The sequence below is a fragment of the Tachyglossus aculeatus genome, chromosome 23, assembly GCF_015852505.1.
Source record: "Tachyglossus aculeatus isolate mTacAcu1 chromosome 23, mTacAcu1.pri, whole genome shotgun sequence".
Lineage (NCBI taxonomy): Eukaryota > Metazoa > Chordata > Mammalia > Monotremata > Tachyglossidae > Tachyglossus > Tachyglossus aculeatus.
In genome coordinates, this window is record NC_052088.1 from 10,063,502 (window position 1) to 10,084,062 (window position 20,561).

Below are 20,561 nucleotides of genomic sequence, written 5' to 3' on the forward strand. Positions count from 1 at the left end.
CCTGCACACAGTAAGCGCTCCATAAATACGATGGAATGAATGTAAGAATGAAGGAGGAAAGGAAGAAGGGGAAGGGGAGGAAAGGGAGAAGGGGAAGAGAAAGAACGGGGAAGGGGAAGCCCGGGAGGAGGACGGGCGGGCGGGCGGTACCTTCCGTCGGACTCGTCCTCGGTTTCTGCCGCTGTTTCTTCCTCCTCGTCGTCGTCGTCGTCATCCTCTTCGTCGTCCTGCTCCCGGTGGTCGGGGTCCCCGGGGTCCCCGGGGTCCCCGGGGTCCCCGAGGTCCTGGGAGGGTGGGTCCATCCCGGCCGTCTGTGGCCGCGGCCCCCGCCCAGCCGCCTTCTCCCGCCGGGACGGACGACGGACCCCCGGACACCCCGGACCCTCCCGGGACACACGGGACCCACGGGACCCCGCAGCCCCCAACCCACGGGGGCGGGGGGGGGGTGTCACCGGAGCCCCGCCCCCGGGGACCCACGTGACACCGGAGCCCCGCCCCCGGGGGACCCACGTGTCACCGGAGCCCCGCCCCCGGGACCGCCTGTCACCGGAGCCCCGTTCTCATGGTCACGTGTCACCGGAGCCCCGCCCCCCGGGACCGCCTGTCACCGGAGCCCCGCCCCCGGGGACCCACGTGACACCGCAGCCCCGTCCCGGGGGTCACGTGTCAGAGGAGCCCCGCCCCCCGGGGGACCCGCCTGTCACCGAAGCCCCGCCCCCTTTCACACACGTAACACCGGAGCCCCGCCCCCAGGGTCCCCACGTGCCGTCGGAGCCCCACCCAGAGGGGGACCCACGTGACATCGGAGTCTCGCCCCCGGGGGCCGTCTGTCATCGACGCCCCGCCCCCTTTGCAACCACGTGACACCGAAAAGCCCCGCCCTCAGGGGAAACCACGTGTCGTTGTGGCCCCGCCCACAGGGAGCCCACGTGCCGTCGGAGCCTCCCCAGTCACGTGTCACCAGAGCCCCGCCCCCAGGGGGAACCGTCTGTCATCGAAGCCCCGCCCACTAGGGGGACCACGTGCCGACGGACCCCCGCCCACAGGAATCCCACGTGCCGTCGGAGCCCCCCAAGTCACGTGTCACCAGAGCCCCGCCCCCAGGGGGGACCATGTGCCATCGGAGCCCCGCCCCCAGTGGACCACGTGCCGTCGGAGCCCCGCCCACAGGGAACCCACGTGACATCGGAGTCCCCAGGGGGCCCGTCTGTCATCGACGCCCCGCCCCCTTTGCAACCACGTGGCACCGAAAGCCCCGCCCTCACGGGAACCACGTGCCGTCGGAGCCCCCCCAAGTCACGTGCCACCAGAGCCCCGCCCCCAGGGGAACCGCCTGTCACCGAAGCCCCGCCCATCAGGCGACCCACGTGACACCGGAGCCCCGCCCCGGAGTCACGCGTCACCAGAGACCCCGCCCCCGGGGACCCGTCTGTCACCGACTCCCCGCCCCCCTTTGGAACCACGTGACAACGAAGCACCACCCCCAGGGGATCACGTGTCGTCGGAGCCCCGCCCACTGGGGGGACCCTCGTGTCACCAGCGCCCCGCCCCTGGGGGGGGCTGTCTGTCACCGAGGCCCCGCCCCTTTGGAGACACGTGACCCCCGAAGCCCCGCCCACAGGGAACCCACGTGCCGTCGGAGCCTCACCCTCACGGGGAACTGTCTGTCACCGAGGCCCCGCCCATCAGGGGACCCACGTGACATAGAAGCCCCGCCCCCGGGAGCTGCCTGGCCGTGGGGCCCCGCCCTCTTGGCACCACGTGACACCAAAGTCCCGTCCAGTAGTCACGTGTCACTAGAGTCCCGCCCCTTTGGGACCACGTGACTCGGAGGCCCCGCCCCGTCGTCACTTTTCATTCATTCATTCAATGGTATTTATTGAGCGCTTACTGTGTGCAGAGCACCGTACTAGGCGCTTGGGAAGTCCAAGTTGATGATGATGATGGCATTTATTAAGCGCTTACTATGTGCAAAGCACTGTTCTAAGCGCTAGGAAGGTTACAAGGTGATCAGGTTGTCCCACGTGGGGCTCACAGTTCTTAATCCCCATTTTACAGATGAGGTCACTGAGGCCCAGAGAAGTTTGAACCCATGACCTCTGACTCCAAAGCCCGGGCTCTTTCCACTGAGCCACGCTGCCAAGTTGGCAACATCTAGAGACGGTCCCTACCCAACAGTGGGCTCACAGTCTAGAAGGGGGAGACAGAGAACAAAACCAAACATATTAAAATAAAATAAATAGAATAAATATGTACAAATAAAATAGAGTAATAAATACATCACGTGTCGCCAGAGCCCCGCCCCCCAGCTCTGTTCTTTTTATTTATTTATTAAATATTTATTCATTTATTTATTTTACTTGTACACTTCTATCCTACTTATTTTATTTTGTTGGTATGTTTGGTTCTGTTCTCTGTCTCCCCCTTTTAGACTGTGAGCCCACTGTTGGGTAGGGACTGTCTCTATGTGATGCCAATTTGTACTTCCCAAGCGCTTAGTACAGTGCTCTGCACATAGTAAGCGCTCAATAAATACGATTGATTGATTGATTGATTGATTGATTGTTCTAAGCGCTGGGGAGGATACAAGGTGTTCAGGTTGTCCCACTGGGGGCTCACAGTCTTCATCCCCATTTTCCAGATGAGGGAACTGAGGCCCAGAGAAGCAAAGTGACTGGCCCAAAGTCCCACAGCTGACAGTTGGCGGAGTCGGGATTCGAACCCATGCTCTTTCCACTGTGCCACGCTGCTTCTCTACTATATAGAGAGCTCTCTAAAAATAAAAAATAATCTTGGTACTTGTTAAGCGCTTACTCTGTGCCAAGCAGCTCTGACTCCAAAGCCACTGAGCCATGCTGCTTCTCTAGTACATACAGATCTCTATCTATCTATAGAGATCTCTCTAAACATAAAAAATAATCTTGGTATTTGTTAAGCGCTTACTCTGTGCCAAGCAGCGTGGCTCAGTGGAAAGAGCCTGGGCTTTGGAGTCAAGAGGTCATGGGTTCAAGTCCCAGCTCTGCCAATTGCCAGCTGGGTGACTTTGGGCAAGTCAATTCACTTCTCTGGGCCTCAGTGACCTCATCTGCAAAATGGGGATGAAGACTGTGAGCCCCCCGTGAGACAATCTGCTCACCTTGTAACCTCCCCAGCGCTTAGAACAGTGCTTTGCACATAGTAAGCGCTTAATAAATGCCATCATTATTATTATTATTAGACTGTGAAGCCGCTGTTGGGTAGGGACCGTCTCTATATGTTTCCAACTTGTACTTCCCAAGCGCTTAGTACAGTGCTCTGCGCTCAATACGATTGAATAAATGAATGAATTACCCTTGCTTGGTAATTTTCTCCTGGGTCTTGGTCAGTGCCAACTGTTTAACTCATCCACATCGTAGAATGTGCTGCTTCTCCAAAAGAGAAGAAAATATTATTTACAGCGGAAGGGGCAGGTAAGATGAGAGGCTAACCCCGTCCCTCACCCACAAGAGGTAGAAGGGGCCAAATTTAGCTTGTCCCCTCCATGGGAACAAGCACGTCTTCCATTTCTAAACCGTTTCCTAATTCAGGGAATTAAAGTGGAATCACGGATTGCATTCCTGTAGAGCATCCTGTGCAAAGAGAGGGGAGAGCGACTTTTAAAAGCCTGCAGAGCCGATGGAATTGGCCTGGTTAAACTATATTTAAAAGCGGTTTTCGTCGGTTGGCTGGGTTCCTGGAACTCCTTCGGGCCTCGCTCTCAGAGGCAATCAACGGCTAATGTTACAAAGAGCAGATGTGCCTGTGTAGTTGGTTCAGTTGGCCGACCGATAATAATAATAATAATAATAATAATGATGGCATTAAGCGCTTACTATGTGCAAAGCACTGTTCTAAGCGCTGGGGAGGTTACAAGGTGATCAGGTTGTCCCACGGGGGGCTCACAGTCTTCATCCCCATTTTACATATGAGGTAACTGAGGCACAGAGAAGTTAAGTGACTTGCCCGAAGTCACACAGCTGAGAATCGGCAGAGCCGGGATTTGAACCCATGACCTCTGACTCCAATGCCCGTGCTCTTCTCCGTTGAGCCACGCTGCTTCTCCTAACCGATGGTCAGTCAACCCCCCGTGGGACAACAGGATCACTCTGTAACCTCCCCAGCGCTTAGAACAGTGCTTTGCACATAGTAAGCGCTTAATAAATGCCATTAAAACAAAAAAAAGACACATCCAGACATACCAACACATGGTCTGACACCCAAATACACGGAGAAAGACAAGACTACACCCAAGAGACCATCCCACGCTCAGACACAGAAAGCCGGGGACACCAGAGCGAGAGATGGAAAATCAAAGTTAAGGGGTAAGTGGGCATAGAGTGAAGATGCTTGCAAAAAAGGCCGAAGCAAAGAGAAAGTGAGCCGGCGGCCAAGGAGGGGCCGAGGATGCTGAAAAACAAGAGGGAGACGATAAGGAAAAATGCGGTGACAAAACGACCAGAAAGCATGAATTCTAACAAAAACAGCAGAAGTCAAATGTAGTCAGAAATCAGAGGTCACGGGTTCAAATCCCGGCTCTGCCAATTGCCGGCTGTGTGACTTTGGGCAAGTCATTCACTTCTCCGGGCCTCAGTTCCCTCATCTGTAAAATGAGGATTACGACTGTGAGCCCGGACGTGGGACAACCTGATCACCTTGTAATCAATCAATCGTATTTATTGAGCGCTTACTGTGTGCAGAGCACTGTACTAAGCGCTTGGGAAGTACAAGTCGGCAACACATAGAGACAGTCCCTACCCAACAGCGGGCTTACAGTCTAGAAGGGGGAGACAGAGAACAAAACCAAACATACTAACAAAATAAAATAGAATAGATATGTACGTCTTCTAGACTGTGAGCCCGCTGTTGGGTAGGAACTATCTCTATGTGTTGCCGACCTGTACTTCCCAAGCGCTTAGTACAGTGCTCTGCACACAGTAAGCACTCAATTAATACGGTTGATTGATTGATTGACTGAAGACAGAGTAATATGTACAAACATATATACATATATACAGGTATACATATATACAGGTGTATATATGTAACCTCCCCAGTGCTTAGAACAGTGCTTTGCACATACTAAGCGCTTAATAAATGCCATTATTATTATTATTATATGATAGGAGTCTGCTGATGCCAGAGAGGCAATAGTGCTGGAGATGAGGGAAAAGGAAGACAGCTGGTCGGATAATAAATGCCAAAAAAATATCAAAAATTAAGCACAGAAAAGCAGCCCCCAACTTTGACAGAAAAGAGGCACAAAAAAGAAGAAAGCCCCCAACTTTGACAGAGAAGCGGTGTTTGGTTAGAGAAGCTTTACTGTTTTTCCAAGAAGTCGTTCAATTCAGCGAGGGTACGGATAAATTAGAGACAGATGAGACCCAGTATATTCTGCCTCCCTCCCTCCAGGTATGAAAAGCATCATCAGGGCGAGCTGGCACGTGAAGCAATCGAAAGGTCCTGAAAAAGGATATTTTCCATACACAAACTTTATTCCTCTCGACACCATACAAAATAAATTTAGGAGAAAAATGAAAATATGCACCTTTCTGAAATCAACGAAATGCAGTGATCTGAACATGAATTGGTCTGCGATAAATACGTTAGAGGCACAAACTGCGCTACAGCAGGTCTAAAAGAAGGTTCACACAGTCCTTTTTTTGGAAAAGTTAAAATTTTTCAAGTTTTTTTTTTTTTAATATTTCGATTTACAGTAGCGGACCAATTTACAATATTTACAGAGAAATGAAACCAACTTGGTTTATTTTAGCAGCTATTTGAGCAGCCACTACTACTTTCTTCATCTGGAAAGAAAATTTTTTTTTTAAAATGTTACATGATCTGATCATTAAGCCTTACATACTCGGGATTTACACTGGGCTATTTAAAAGTGTGTGGTATCTTGCTATCTAAAAAAGAAAAAGTAACCAATCTAAATGATGATGATTCCTGTATTTTGGAATTCAGAAGCCGGTTGATAGTTTAGGATATAATCTCGACTTGGCTACGGGGGAGAAAAATGCCGGAGTGAGCCAAGTAAAGGAAAAGTGCCCTTTTGGATTAAGCACAGCACAGGTGATGTTTTTCGGGGGCCAGGTCTACGCCAAGCAGATTCCGCTGAAGAATCGACCCATTTTATACACCTGTTTGCACGCGTGGGAGGGTAAAACCTGCCTTCGTTTCACTGCGTGAAAATCAAATAAACAAAACACAACTTCAGTAGTAGAGCTGAAGCATGAAGCTTCTGAAACCCCCGGGGCAGAAACATGAACCAAACGGAGGTGGGAGAAAGTCACCCGGAAAACATAGTCCGGAAGAAACTACGATCGATTTCCGTTGGCCTCAATTTTCTGGGTCTTCCTCCCTTCTCCAATTCTCTTTATTAGCGCTGCCCTGGAAGATGAAACATGCGTCGTATGCCACTGGTGGGAATGCAGGATCAGAGCTCCATTTCTTCAGTGTTAAATAAACATCTGACAGTACAATTGTCATTTTCCATCATCCAGATAACCTTGCATTCACTCTGGTGAATCTTCTTAAATATATTTGATCTCATGCCTGATTATCCTTCCTTCAACAAGTCAGTGGTACAAACATTTGTCCAAAAAAACGCATTTCTGAACACGGGATAGTATTATTAGCAAATGTTACAATGATAAAATGTGATCGGTCATACAAGATTTCACTTTTAACAAAACCTGAAGAAGGCATTTCATTAAAAAGAAACTAACCGGGGGAAATAAAATGCCGGGTGATGGTGGTAACTATTGTCCTTTATTTGTCAGAAGGAAGGAGAAGCCAGTTATCTTTTCTGTACAGTCGCTCTTAAGGGTAAGATGCTGTTCAAGTCTCTCATGTTCTGCAATCTGTGCCATGACTGGAGGAGGAGAGAGAGCAGATTTTTAAAAGGTAACTCCATTCTGTATTCCCAGTTCATCAGCATTCAATGAAACACAGCATATAGCATATATAATAATAATTATATATAATATATATAGCATATTATTTTAATAATAATAATAATGTTGGTATTTGTTAAGCGCTTACTATGTGCAAAGCACTGTTCTAAGCGCTGGGGTAGATACAAGGTGATCAGGTTGTCCCACGTGGGGCTCACAGTTTTCGTCCCTATTTTACAGAGGAGGGAACTGAGGCTCAGAGAAGTTAAGTGACTTGCCCAAAGTCACACAGCTGACAAGTGGCGGAGCCGGGATTTGAACCCACGACCTCTGACTCCAAAGCCCGGGCTCTTTCCGCTGAGCCACACTGCTTCCCTTAATTAATATTATATCATATTAATTAAATAATTAATTCTCAATAAATAAATAAATAAAAATAATTATGTAATATTAATTGTATTAATATAATATTAATTGATATAGCTAATATTATTTTAGCATATAAAGCCCCGGTACAACCTTCAAAGAGCCACTGAAATGCCTTTTATTCAAAAACGGGCAGTTATAATTTCAAAGAGATCGAGAGAAAAGCAAAACCACGGACGTCCTGTCCTAGCAAGTGCTTCAGGGGCAGGCTTTGCTCTGCCATTCTGCAAGACGGGGATCGTCTCTGGGAGACAGGCCACGGAGGTACGCAACTGAAGGGCTGGGCGGAATCTGAGCGGAAGCGACTCCCAAATAGGGTCTTGGGAGTCCCCCAAAACACACCACCTGTGGACAGGACCCATGCCCTCTGTGCCAGTTAATCAAAATAAGAGCTTACTGTGTGCAGAACACTGTGATAAGTGCCTGGGAAAGTACAACAACAAAAAATAATAGATCTGTTAAGCACTTACTATGTAGCAAATACTGTTCTAAGCGCTGGGGGAGATACAAGGTTATCAGGTTGTTCCAGGTGGGGCTCACAGTCTTAATCCCCATCTTACATATTTTATTTATTTGATTTTGTTAATATGTTTTGTTTTGTTGTCTGTCTCCCCCTTCTAGACTGTGAGCCCGCTGTTGGGTAGGGACCGTCTCTATATGTTGCAAACCTGCACTTCCCAAGTGCTCAGTACAGTGCTCTGCACACAGTGAGCGCTCAATAAATACGATTGAATGAATGAATGAATGTGCCCTTATTCAGGCCTGGCCCGATGAAGGTTCGGTGGTTCTGCTGCTCTCCCTTATCTACTTTCCAGGAGCCGGGCTTGTTTGATAAAATGCAAGCTAATTGGCAGTGCAGCTCTCCTCCCGAGACGGGTGATACGGCCGGAGGTGAGCTCAGTAACGAGTGTGAGCCCCACGGGGGACGGGGACCCATTCCTACCCCAGTGTATAGAACAGTGCTTGACACATAGTAAGCGCTCAACAAATACCATCATTATTATTATTACCCCATTTGGTGGGCTTGGGCTGCCTTAGAGGTTTGTGGCTTTTAACAGGCACACATATCCATCCAACCTCAACAGCTCTTTGGAGTGCTCTGCACACAGTAAGCGCTCAATAAATATGATTGAATGAATGAATAAATGAGGAAAAACTAGAGAAATCTAACTAAAAACAATCAAGTTTTCCCCATAAGAGCATTCCTTTGCTCTGCTACGACAGGTTCTGTACTAAATACTACATTCATATGAACCAGAGTAGATTAACAGCTGCACATATTCATCCAACCTCTACAGCTCTTTGGAGGAAAAACTAGAGGAATCTAACAATAATCAAGTTTTCCCCATAACAGCATTCCTTTGCTCTGCTACGATAGGTTCTGTACTAAATACTACATTCATATGAACCGGAGCAGATTAACAGCCACACATATCCATTCAACCTCAACAGCTCTTTGGAGGAAAAACTAGAGAAATCTACCTAAAATAATCAAGTTTTCCCCATAACAGCATTCCTTTGCTCTGCTACGACAGGTTCTGTACTAAATACTACATTCATATGAACCAGAGTAGATTAACAGCCACACATATTCATCCAACCTCAACAGCTCTTTGGAGGAAAAACTAGAGAAATCTAACAATAATCAAGTTTTCCCCATAAGAGCATTCCTTTGCTCTGCTACGATAGGTTCTGTACTAAATACTACATTCACATGAACCAGAGTAAATTAACAGCCACACATATTCATCCAACCTCAACAGCTCTTTGGAGGAAAAACTAGAGAAATCTAACTAAAACAATCAAGTTTTCCCCATAAGAGCATTCCTTTGCTCTGCTACGATAGGTTCTGTACTAAATACTAAATTCATATGAACCAGAGTAGATTAACAGCCACACATATTCATCCAACCTCAACAGCTCTTTGGAGGAAAAACTAGAGAAATCTAACTAAAAACAATCAAGTTTTCCCCATAAGAGCATTCCTTCGCTATGCTACGATAGGTTCTGTACTAAATACTACATTCATATGAACCGGAGTAGATTAACAGCCACACATACTCATCCAACCTCAACAGCTCTTTGGAGGAAAAACTAGAGAAATCTAACTAACAATAATCAAGCTTTCCCCATAACAGCATTCCTTTGCTCTGCTACGATAGGTTCTGTACTAAATACTACATTCACATGAACCAGAGTAAATTAACAGCCACACATATTCATCCAACCTCAACAGCTCTTTGGAGGAAAAACTAGAGAAATCTAACTAAAACAATCAAGTTTTCCCCATAAGAGCATTCCCTTGCTCTGCTACGATAGGTTCTGTACTAAATACTAAATTCATATGAACCAGAGTAGATTAACAGCCACACATATTCATCCAACCTCAACAGCTCTTTGGAGGAAAAACTAGAGAAATCTAACTAAAAACAATCAAGTTTTCCCCATAAGAGCATTCTTTCGCTATGCTACGATAGGTTCTGTACTAAATACTACATTCATATGAACCGGAGTAGATTAACAGCCACACATATTCATCCAACCTCAACAGCTCTTTGGAGGAAAAACTAGAGAAATCTAACTAAAACAATCAAGTTTTCCCCATAACAGCATTCCTTTGCTCTGCTACGATAGGTTCTGTACTAAATACTAAATTCATATGAACCAGAGTAGATTAACAGCCACACATATTCATCCAACCTCAACAGCTCTTTGGAGGAAAAACTAGAGAAATCTAACTAAAACAATCAAGTTTTCCCCATAAGAGCATTCCTTCGCTATGTTACGATAGGTTCTGTACTAAATACTACATTCACATGAACCAGAGTAGAAGCCAATGAGGCAGGTGATCTAATTAGTTTGTCACTTTATGAACTTTTTTCTGTATTGTACAAATCCGCGGACCTTAGCTTGTATTTTTCAGTCTAAAAATCTTTTGGGATAAAAATGCCTCATTAGCCCGACGCGCCTTTTTACCTTAAGAAATTCATCTTTAATCGTGTCAAACTTCTGCTTTTCATGCACAGCTCTGGCTGTATTTGTTCCATCAAAAGGTTCTGTCGCGATGGATGAACAGATTAAAAGAGAGATTGTTAGAACTGGCTTTTGCTCTGCGGCACGCATTTTCATTCTACATCATTTCAATTAAGGGTCTTTGGCTAAAATGTGGGAAACAGATGAGAATTACCATCGTGGCCTCCTAGGAAAGTTAACGAGGCAGATGTTCTTCCTCAACCTCCATTTCCCTGCTCGGGAAGAATTTGAAATTTCCCCTTCCATCTGGCTTCAGCAGCACATATATATACTACAGTCTGCCATTAGACACACCTTCAGGTGCTTTGTTTTAGGGAGAAGCAGTATGGCCTAGTGGAAACAGCACAGGCTTGGGAGTCGGACCATCTGGGTTCAAACCCCAGCTCCACCACTTACCTGCTGGGTGACCTTGGGCATGTCACTTCACTCCACTTCTCTGGGCCTCAGTTCCCTGGTCTGCAAAATGGGGATTCAATACCCCTTCTCCCTCCTACTTCGAGTGTGAGCCCCATACGGGACCTGATTATCTTGTTCCAACCCCAGTGCTTAGTAAAATGTGGCACATGGCAAGGGCTGAACAAATATCGCAATTATTATTATTATCAGGGAATGCTCTTTCAACACCATGAGCCCTTTCGAAGAAACTGCCTAGGTGCACGTAAGTTGCTACTTAGACTGTGAGCCCCATATGGGGCAGGGACTGTGTCCTCCCCATCTTACCTCCTTCCCTTCCCCACAGCACCTGTATATATGTATATATGTTTGTACATATTTGTTACTCTATTTATTTATTTTACTTGTACATATCTATTCTATTTATTTTATTTTGTTAGTATGTTTGGTTTTGTTCTCTGTCTCCCCCTTTCAGACTGTGAGCCCACTGTTGGGTAGGGACTGTCTCTATATGTTGCCAACTTGTACTTCCCAAGCACTTAGTACAGTGCTCTGCACACAGTAAGCGCTCAATAAATATGATTGATGATGATGATGATTACCTCAGTCTACCTCAGAGCTTACAGCCGTGCTCGATACGCAATAAGTGCTTAACAAATATAATGATTATTATAATAATAGCAATAATAATAATTGGTGGCACCGGAACAGTTGAATACTATAGGATTGGGTTTCCCTTAAGGCTTACTGTGTGATTTTATAAGCAGCATGATGGTATTTGTTAAGCGCTTACTATGTGCCAAGCACTGTTCTAAGTGCCATGACCCAGCATTCCAGGAGGACGTGGTGAACTCTCGGCTCTCAATTACCAGTGAAATGATAATAACTGTGGTATCTGTTAAGTGCTTACTATGTTCCGGGCACTGTCCTAAGCTCTGGGGTGGATACAAGGAAATCGGGTTGGGCACAATCCCTGCCCCGCGTGGAGCTCACAGTCTTACTACCCGTTTTACAGATGAGGGAACTGAGGCCCAGAGAAGTGAAGTGACTTGGCCAAGATCACACGGCAGACAAGTGGAGGAACCGGGATTGAAAGGCATGACCTTCTGACTCCCACTCTAACGTGCTGCTTCCCCTACGGTACAATGGATTGCAGAGATTTACTAGAGTCCCTGGAGTAAGGAGGACTGCAATTCCCGACTCCCCAAATCTTCCAGGGATTTGGATGTGACCCAGCCTGGAGTAGGCCCCTCCCCTGACCACTGACAGTCCTCTCTGCCTGCCCTCAAGGACCTAATCAGACCCCACTGTCCTCTCCTCCTCCGTACTCCATCTACCCTTGGTATCGGAGCAGGGACTCGTATTTATTCAGCGCATACTGTGTGTAGAGCACGGGACTAAGCACTCCCTGTCCTCAACAAGCTTAATAATAATAATAATGATGGCATTTATTAAGCACTTACTATGTGCAAAGCACTGTTGTAAGCGCTGGGGAGGTCACAAGGTGATCAGGTTGTCCCACGGGGGGCTCACAAGCTTAATCCCCATTTTACAAATGAGGTAACGGAGGCATGGAGAAGTTAAGTGACTTGCCCGAAGTCACACAGCTGACGACTGGCGGAGCCGGGATTTGAACCCCTGACCTCTCACTCCAAAGCCTGTGCTCTTTCCACTGAGCCACACTTCTTCCCTACAGCTTACAGTCTAGTGGGCAGGCAGACATTCATATACATAGAAGAAGAGAGAGGAAGAAAGCTCATCGGAGCAACACAAGCCGGCTGCATTTTACTCTCCCAAGCGCTTACTTAGTACAGTGCTCAGCACACGGTAAGCGCTCAAAAAACACCACTGACTGACGAGGACGCAAACACCATATTACGTTATTAATGCGTCAACCTAAATTGTCAGAATTGCGAGAACAATGTCAAGGCTGTAACTGTTGTTTTAGTGGAAAGAGTGAAGCATTCATCAGAAACAGCACATACCCTTTCTACAAATTAGTCTCAAACAGCAAAGGACACAGAAACTTGGCTCTTGAACACGTAAAGCATAAGAGCATGATGTCAATGTGGGTGAGGCCAGAGAACCAGCCAGCCCAGTAATCAGTCTCCTGCAGTCTGAGGAATAGGGTGATGGGTGCCCACCTTGAAATCCAGCTACGAAGTCAGAAACAAGCTTTCTAACTTCTTTCACTTTAGCTCCCTAATAACCTGAGGGCTCTCTTAAATACGTACTAAGCCAAGCTAATCTTCACCTTAAAATCTACACACTGCACTGAACATTCTTAATTCCTTTGGCACGCTTGGCATTATTTATCTCACGCGGCCCTTATAATATCCCTGTGAAGTGGGGAGGGACAGGTGTTATTTTTCCCATTTTGAAGGTGAGGAACCTGAGAGCCCGAGAGATTAAGTGACTTGCCCAGAGTCACCATGGGATTAGAAACTGGGTCTCCCAATTCCCAGACCCGTGCCCTTTCCACTCGCCCACCCTGTAATTTCTTCAGCCTAAAAAATGGGGACCCTCTACAAGTAGATGGACAAGAAGCGATTAATTCCACCTGTCAAACTTCTTTCTAGCTAACGCTCGCTGCTTTCTTTAGTCCGACAATCCTTACTGCTCTTGGCCTACCAAAGACAACGGTTTCTCTTCTACCCTTCAGGAACTGCACAGGGCCGGTGATTGGAGAAACCCGAGGTAAAAGAAGATCCTAACCACTTTTCAGGCAGAGTGTTGAGGTTCAGGCTCAACTTCTCCAGTGGATAATTAGAACGATTTATCATGGGGTGAATCAGTTTTAGGAGCTGCATAATGAGCTCTTGGAAAAAATATACCCTAAACCTACAGTAAACAGATAGCTTCTTGGCGGGAGGAGGGAAGACCTGAAATGGCAAATGCAAAGGCTGATACAAATCAAAGCACAGCGTCGATTCGGCCTCACTGAGGCACCCGGCTTGTCAAGCTACCTTCTACACAGATGAACTTGTTCCTCCATTCAATCCCATTAGGTCTTGGAATGGCTTTGGCTTCACGAACTGAAATCATCTGGCTGTTCCAGCTGGAAGGGGGAGGGGTGGGGGAGGAGGACAAGAAAAAAGAACAAAACACCAACAATATTTCTGTTAAAGGGGCCAAATATTGTTCAGGCCAAAGCATCCTGGGGGAAGGCTGACTTTTCAAGCCAGCCTGGAACTGGGGGTTAGGGAGGAAGGTGTGTTGGGGAGGGGAGAGTTCAATGGCAGCATCTGGAGGAAAAGGGAAGCCGGGAGGACAAGCACTATGGATAGAACACAGTTCTCATTCATCATCTAAATGTAATTCATCATCTAAATGGCCATTCCCACAAATATTCTGCTGACGTCATCACCTGATTCAAGCCACAGGAGCCTGGCCTTGATTAATGATGTGTATATAGTTAGAATTCTGTTTATTCTGATGGTATCTACCCGTTTACTTGTTTACTTGTATTGTTTTGTTGTTTGTCTCCCCCTTCTAGACTGTGAGCCCGTTGTTGGGTAGGGACCGTCTCTATAATGTTGCTGATCTGTACTTCCCAAGCGCTTAGTACAGTGCTCTGCACACAGTAAGCGCTCAATAAATACGATTGAATGAATGAATGCATCTTCCAAAAACCTGGGGTGGGGGTAGGGGGAGAGAGCTCCCTAAGTCATCCCTGGAAACAGGTTGGACTTTATGCCAAAATGATTCATCAATGGTATTTACTGAACGCTTACCGTGTGCGCTCGGGAGAGTACCAATATAACAATTGGTAGATGCAACCCCCGCTCTCAAGGAGCTTACACTCTCGATTAAATGTGCATATAGTCTTTATATACATATTAAAAACCTCACAAATCTCAGTTCTTACCAACAGAACTTCGATCTGAAGGGGTTTATACCTTCATATGCTTTTTGGCCAGTGAACTAAGCCGATCAAAAAAATCTGGTACCAGTCTGCAAAGGAAGGAAAGAGGGGCGGCACGTAGGTAGGAGCATAGATATACTCACATACGTTCTACCATCGCCACTGCGGAATGACTCTCAAATCGACATCCCTCCCCTCTCACTTGCATTATAATAATAATGGCATTGATGAAGCGCTTACTATGTTCAAAGCACTGTTCTAAGTGCTTCAGAGGTTACAAGGTGATCAGGTTGTCCCATGGGGGGCTCACAGTCTTAACCCCCATTTTACAGATGAGGGAACTGAGGTGCAGAGAAGTTAAGTGACTTGCCCAAAGTCACACAGCTGACAATTGGCGGAGCCGGGATTTGAACCCGTGACCTCTGACTCCAAAGCCCGGGCTCTTTCCACCGAGCCACGCTGTTTCTCGACTTGCATTACCCTTGCTTGGCAATTTTCTCCTGGGTTTTGGTCAGTGCCAACTGTTTAACTCAATGTGCTCAGAGATGAATGCGTCATCTTCCATCTGTTTCTAGCATCACCACCAGAACCACTGTGGTGGTTTGTTGTACTTTGCGCAAGGCACCACACTTGTGGCATTTGCTACTATGTGCACGGCACAGTACTAAGCGCTGGGGTGGACCCAAGCAAATCGGATTGGACACGGTCGCTGTCCCACGGGGGGCTCACAGTCTCCATCCCTATTTTACAGAGGAGGGAACTGAGGCACAGAGAAGTGACGTGACTTGCCCAAGATCACACAGCAGACCCGTGGCGTGCCGGGATTAGAACCCAGGCCCTTCTTAGTCCCAGGTCCGGGCTCTGTCTGCTAGACAACGCCGCTTCTCTGCTCCCCAGGAGTGCCGCCGTGGTTTCTTCTTCTATTCCTCTACGCCTTCTTCTTCCCAGTCAGACTGGCTCTATAGCCTGCCCATTCTCCCACGTATTTCCGTTCTGCTCCTTCCTCTATCCCACTACCATCACGACCCCGGTTAAAGTCCTCACAAATGTCTCCCCAGCTGGACTGCACGCTCGTCGTGGGCAGGGAATGCATCTATTACATTGTATCAATCAATCAATCGTATTTATTGAGCGCTTAGCACTGTACTAAGCGCTTGGGAAGTACAAGCTGGCAACATATAGAGATGGTCCCTACCCAACAGTGGGCTCACAATCTAAAAGGGGGAGACAGAGAACAAAACCAAACATACTAACAAAATAAAATAAATAGAATAGATATGTACAAGTAAAATAAATAGAGTAATAAATATGTACAAACATATATACATATATACAGAGTACAATGTATATATGTATACATTGTACTCTCCCAAGTGCTTAGCGCGGTGCTCTGCACCCAGTAAGCGCTCAATAAATACTACTGATTGATTGATTCAAAACCTTCCTAAAACCCTATCTCCTCCAAGAGACCTTCCCAAACAAAGCTCTCCCCTCTGCGATGCCAATGACCTTGTCTGGGTATACTCCGGCACATACCCCGGCCCCACGATACTTGTTCATTCATTCAATCGTATTTATTGAGCGCTTACTGTGTGCTTAACGCCTGGGAAGTCCAAGTCGGCAACATATAGAGACGGTCCCTACCCAACAATGGGCTCACAGTCTAGAAGGGGGAGACAAACAACAACACAAAACATGTGGACAGGTGTCAAGTCGTCAGAACAAACAGAATTAAAGATACTCAGGTAAATAATCTTATACTCTAATACCTCTCCTATCCCTAATCTATTTTAATGTTTGTTTTTCCCCTCTTGACTGTGAGCTCTTTGTGGGCAGGGATCACATTTACCATCTCTGTTAAATTGTGCTTGCTCCAGCTCTTAGTACAGTGCTATGCACATGGTAAGAGCGCAACAGATATCACTGATTATTATTAATAGTAATAATAATAATAATAATGGCATTTATTAAGCGCTTACTATGTGCAAAGCACTGTTCTAAGCGCTGGAGAGGTTACAAGGTGATCAGGCTCTCCTATGGGGGGTCAATCAATCAATCAATCAATCGTATTTATTGAGCGCTTACTGTGTGCAGACCACTGTACTAAGCGCTTGGGAAGTACAAGTTGGCAACATATAACGATTGATGCCTTTCAGAACTCCCTCCTTGCTCTGTAGCACCAAAGGCCATTCTTCCTACAAAGTCGCTGTCTACAAGAGGCATGCCCATGATTAATCCTCCAGAAGAAGATTGTGCGATCCCCATCACTCATCTAGGCATTCATGAATACTTACATCTATTTTTTACATGGCTGACGTGCTTTTTAATCATTTGATGCCTTTCTCTTATTCTACCCATTCTGTATTTGGGAATTTGTGTCTACTTTCTCTCCCGCTACGGGACTGTAAACTCCTTCTCCATTATGGGCTCCCAAGTGGTGAGGACACTGCTCTCTGCACATGGTAAGCACTCAACAGACACTATCAAAAAACAGACATAACAGCTGTGGTATTTGTCAAGTGCATACTCTGTGTCAAACACTGTAATAATAATAATGTTGGCATTTATTAAGCGCTTACTATGTGCAAATAACTGTTCTAAGCGCTGGGGAGGTTACAAGGTGATCAGGTTGTCCCACGGGGGGCTCTTAGTCTTAATCCCCATTTTCCAGATGAGGTAACTGAGGCACAGAGAAGTGACTTGCCCAAAGTCACACAGCTGACAATTGGCAGAGCTGGGATTTGAACCCATGACCTCTGTCTCCAAAGCCCGGGCTCTTTCCACTGAGCCACACTGCTTCTCTAAGCGCTGGGGTAGATACGAGATCATGAGGTCCCACGTGTGGCTCACAGACTAAGTCGGAGGGAAAACAGGGATCGAATTCCCATTTTGCGGATGGAGCTGAGGCACGGAGAAGTTAAATAACTTGTCCAAGGGCAGGCGGCCGGCAAGCGATGGAAGCGGGAACAGGATACAGGTTTTCTGACGCCCAGGCCCACCCTCTCTCCATTAGGATGGGGATGAGGAGGATAAACTGCTGTTTTGATGGAGTAACCAACTGGGCTCCTTTCCATCAATGAAGCTACCTTTTAACTTGCTTCAAAGACAGTAGAATGCCAGAAAATTCAAAGCCGAGAGGCATTTGTCAATTGAGGGAAAAAGCAAACGTTAAAGGAGACATTACCGTGAGAAACTGGATTTTACTTACTGTAAAGAGGCAGCGAGTACGGCAGCTCCAAAGACACAGGTTGGAGCGGGAAGCGGAATATTTTACGAGACAACCATTTAGCGCTCTAACTACGGGGCCCAGGAGCGCACCTTACAGTTCATCAGAAGGGTTATCGGGCCGGAGAGGCGAATAAAACCAAACCTTAGCGGTCATTCACAACCGACACTACCGTCCTCCAAACAAAATCAACAATTCAAGTGCAAATGATGAATCGATCAATCAATCAATCAATCTGCACCCTTACTGTGTGCAGAGCACTGTACTAAGTGCTCGGGAGACTACAAGTCAACAGAGGTGGAAGACAAGGGGCTTGCGGTCTAGAAGGGGAGACAGACAGTAATATAAACAAATAAATTACAGATATGTACACATGTGCTATGGGGCTGAGGTGCATATCGAGTGCTTAAAGGGAATAGATCCAAGTGTGTAGGTGACACAGAAGGGAGTTGGAGAAGAGAAAGCTTAATTGAGGAAGCCCTCTTGGAGGAGATGTGATTTTAATAAGGCTTTTGAAAGTAGAGGACTACTGATTCCGGTTGCTACTTGCCTCCTGGTGTCAATCAATAAAACAAACCGAATGTTTAGCAGGTGAAAATGCAGTTAGTGCAGAAAAAAACGAGCCAAAAAAAAAAACCCCTCACAATTGTGCTTTCTCTAAGACAGCTGGAGCACTGAAGTAGGATTTCAGATATTTAAATCCTTTCCCTGAATCACAGAAATTCCGCTTCCCCCACTGAATGTCAATTCATCTCAATCCCAATTTCCCGTCTTATCACCGGAATTCATATTCCACAATGGGTTAGACGGAGGCCACGGGTTGGCTATCATTTTTTGGTAGACAGTTCGATCACCGGGGCTTGGCTCTCTGCCATTCCTCCAGAAGAAGATGACCGTGTGAAATCCCTTGAGAAAAAAGGGATGGAGAGAGGGGTCCCCTAGAATGCTTACTGAGCCCCATACTTGATACACTGGCACACAGATATTCCTTAGAAAAACAAATAATGATAATTTTAAGCACTAACTTTGTGCTTACCCTTTACTTACTACTGCTCAAAACTTTGAACAGGCTTCTATAGCTCAAGCCAAAAATTCAAAACCCATAAATATGAGGCCTACATACTTTTCACTCTCAACAACACAATCTTGGATTGTAACACGAGATGGTATTTTGGGTCCAGTGTTAATTCAGCATCTAATTCCTTTATCCAGATGCACTGCCTAGAAGTAAGGCATTTATCAAATCAAGCGCTTCCCCTACTACAAGAATCTACCGAGGGAAAAACCTGCTGCTGTCACTCAAGGCCAGCGGAGTAAAATTAGATCCTGGTCCTGGGAGAGTAATTCTCAAAGAGATACCAGGGGTGGCAGATGTAACTTATCTTGCTCTGAAATCTTACCTCTGGTCTAATGCATACAGTTGATTAAGCAATTTTCAAAAACTGCTGTCTGGTCGCTTGCACAAGTAGGACTTGGGGTTTCTGTACATAAAGATCACGTAAGCGCACTTTCTTCGATACTTAAGGGACATAAATCTTTATGAAATAGGAAAGGCAGCACTCCAGCGCTTAGAAAAGTGCTTTGCACGTAGTAAGTGCTTTAACAAATGCCATCATTATTATTATTATTTACACATTTCCAATACTTCTGGTATTTCTTAAGTGCCTATCACATGTCAAACACTGTCCTAAGTGCTGGGGTGGATGTAAGTTAGTGAGGTAGGACACAGTTCTTGCCCCATAATCAATCATTGCTATTTACTGAGTCCTTACAGTGTGCAGAGCATTATACTATCTCTCCAAGGGAGTGGGTGTAACGAGGAATAGCAGGAGACCCAGAACTGAGACTTAAGGGTCTCCCACAGTTAGAAGGTGGGAGACAGAGAAGAAGCAGCAAGAGTGAATGAGACTGAAGGAGCAGCAAGAGGGACCATCGGAGGAGGAGAAGACAGTGTCAGTGAAGCCAAGATTAGATAATATTTCATTCATTCAATCATAATTACTGCTTTACTGTTTACTGTGTGCAGAGCACTGTACTTAGTAAAGCTTAGAAAATCTTAGTAAAGCACTTAGGAGAGTACAATACAATAAACAGACACACTCCTTGCCCAAAATGGGCTAACTGTCTAGAGGCAGGGAGAGAGACATCAAAACAAATAAACAAATTGCAGATATGTAAGTGCTGTGGGGGTGGGAGGAGGAAAGAACAAAGGAAGCAAGTCAGGATGAAGCAGAACGGAGTGGGAGAAGAAGAAGGGGGAGCTTAGGATGGGAAGGCCTCTTGGAAAAGATGGGCCTTGGATTAAGTTTTGAAGAGGGGGAGAGTCATTATCTCTAGGATTTGAGGAGGGAGGGGGTTTTCCAGGACAGAGGCAGGACGTGGGCAAGGACTGTGCACAGTATCTGTTCAAAAAATAAGATTAATGAATCAACGAATGAGATACAGGAGATCAAGATATAGTGAGAAGTGTGAGGGCTGGGTTGTAGTAAGAGAGTAGCAAGGTGAGGAACTGCTCCGAAGCCAGTGGTGAGGAGTCTTTGTTTGATGCAGAGGTGGATGGGCAACCACTGGAGTTTTTGGAGGAGGGGGAAAACATGTCCTGAACTTTTTTGTAGAAAAACGATCTGGGCAGCAGAGTGAAGTATGGACTGGAGTGGGGAGAGACAGGAGGCTGGGAGGTCAGCACGGACACTGATGCGGT

The 20,561-nt window shown here is 46.4% G+C and overlaps 2 protein-coding genes across 2 annotated transcripts in view; both read right to left on the reverse strand.

Moving 5' to 3' along the window:
• The window catches only part of CMYA5 (cardiomyopathy associated 5), a 79,106-nt gene extending 78,272 nt beyond the window's left edge, over positions 1 to 834 (reverse strand). Inside the window, exons 1-2 of the mRNA XM_038765555.1 lie at positions 730 to 834; positions 151 to 383 (exon numbers count right to left, since the gene is read on the reverse strand). Of these exons, the coding sequence (XP_038621483.1) occupies positions 151 to 383; positions 730 to 834 (338 nt within the window). The remainder of the gene's footprint in view (positions 1 to 150; positions 384 to 729) is intronic.
• A 4,666-nt stretch (positions 835 to 5,500) lies between these two features.
• TENT2 (terminal nucleotidyltransferase 2) overlaps positions 5,501 to 20,561 on the reverse strand; it is a 67,110-nt gene continuing 52,049 nt past the window's right edge. Inside the window, exons 13-15 of the mRNA XM_038765778.1 lie at positions 13,736 to 13,827; positions 10,320 to 10,399; positions 5,501 to 6,895 (exon numbers count right to left, since the gene is read on the reverse strand). Coding sequence (XP_038621706.1) covers positions 6,821 to 6,895; positions 10,320 to 10,399; positions 13,736 to 13,827 — 247 coding nt within the window. The 3' untranslated portion in view covers positions 5,501 to 6,820. The remainder of the gene's footprint in view (positions 6,896 to 10,319; positions 10,400 to 13,735; positions 13,828 to 20,561) is intronic.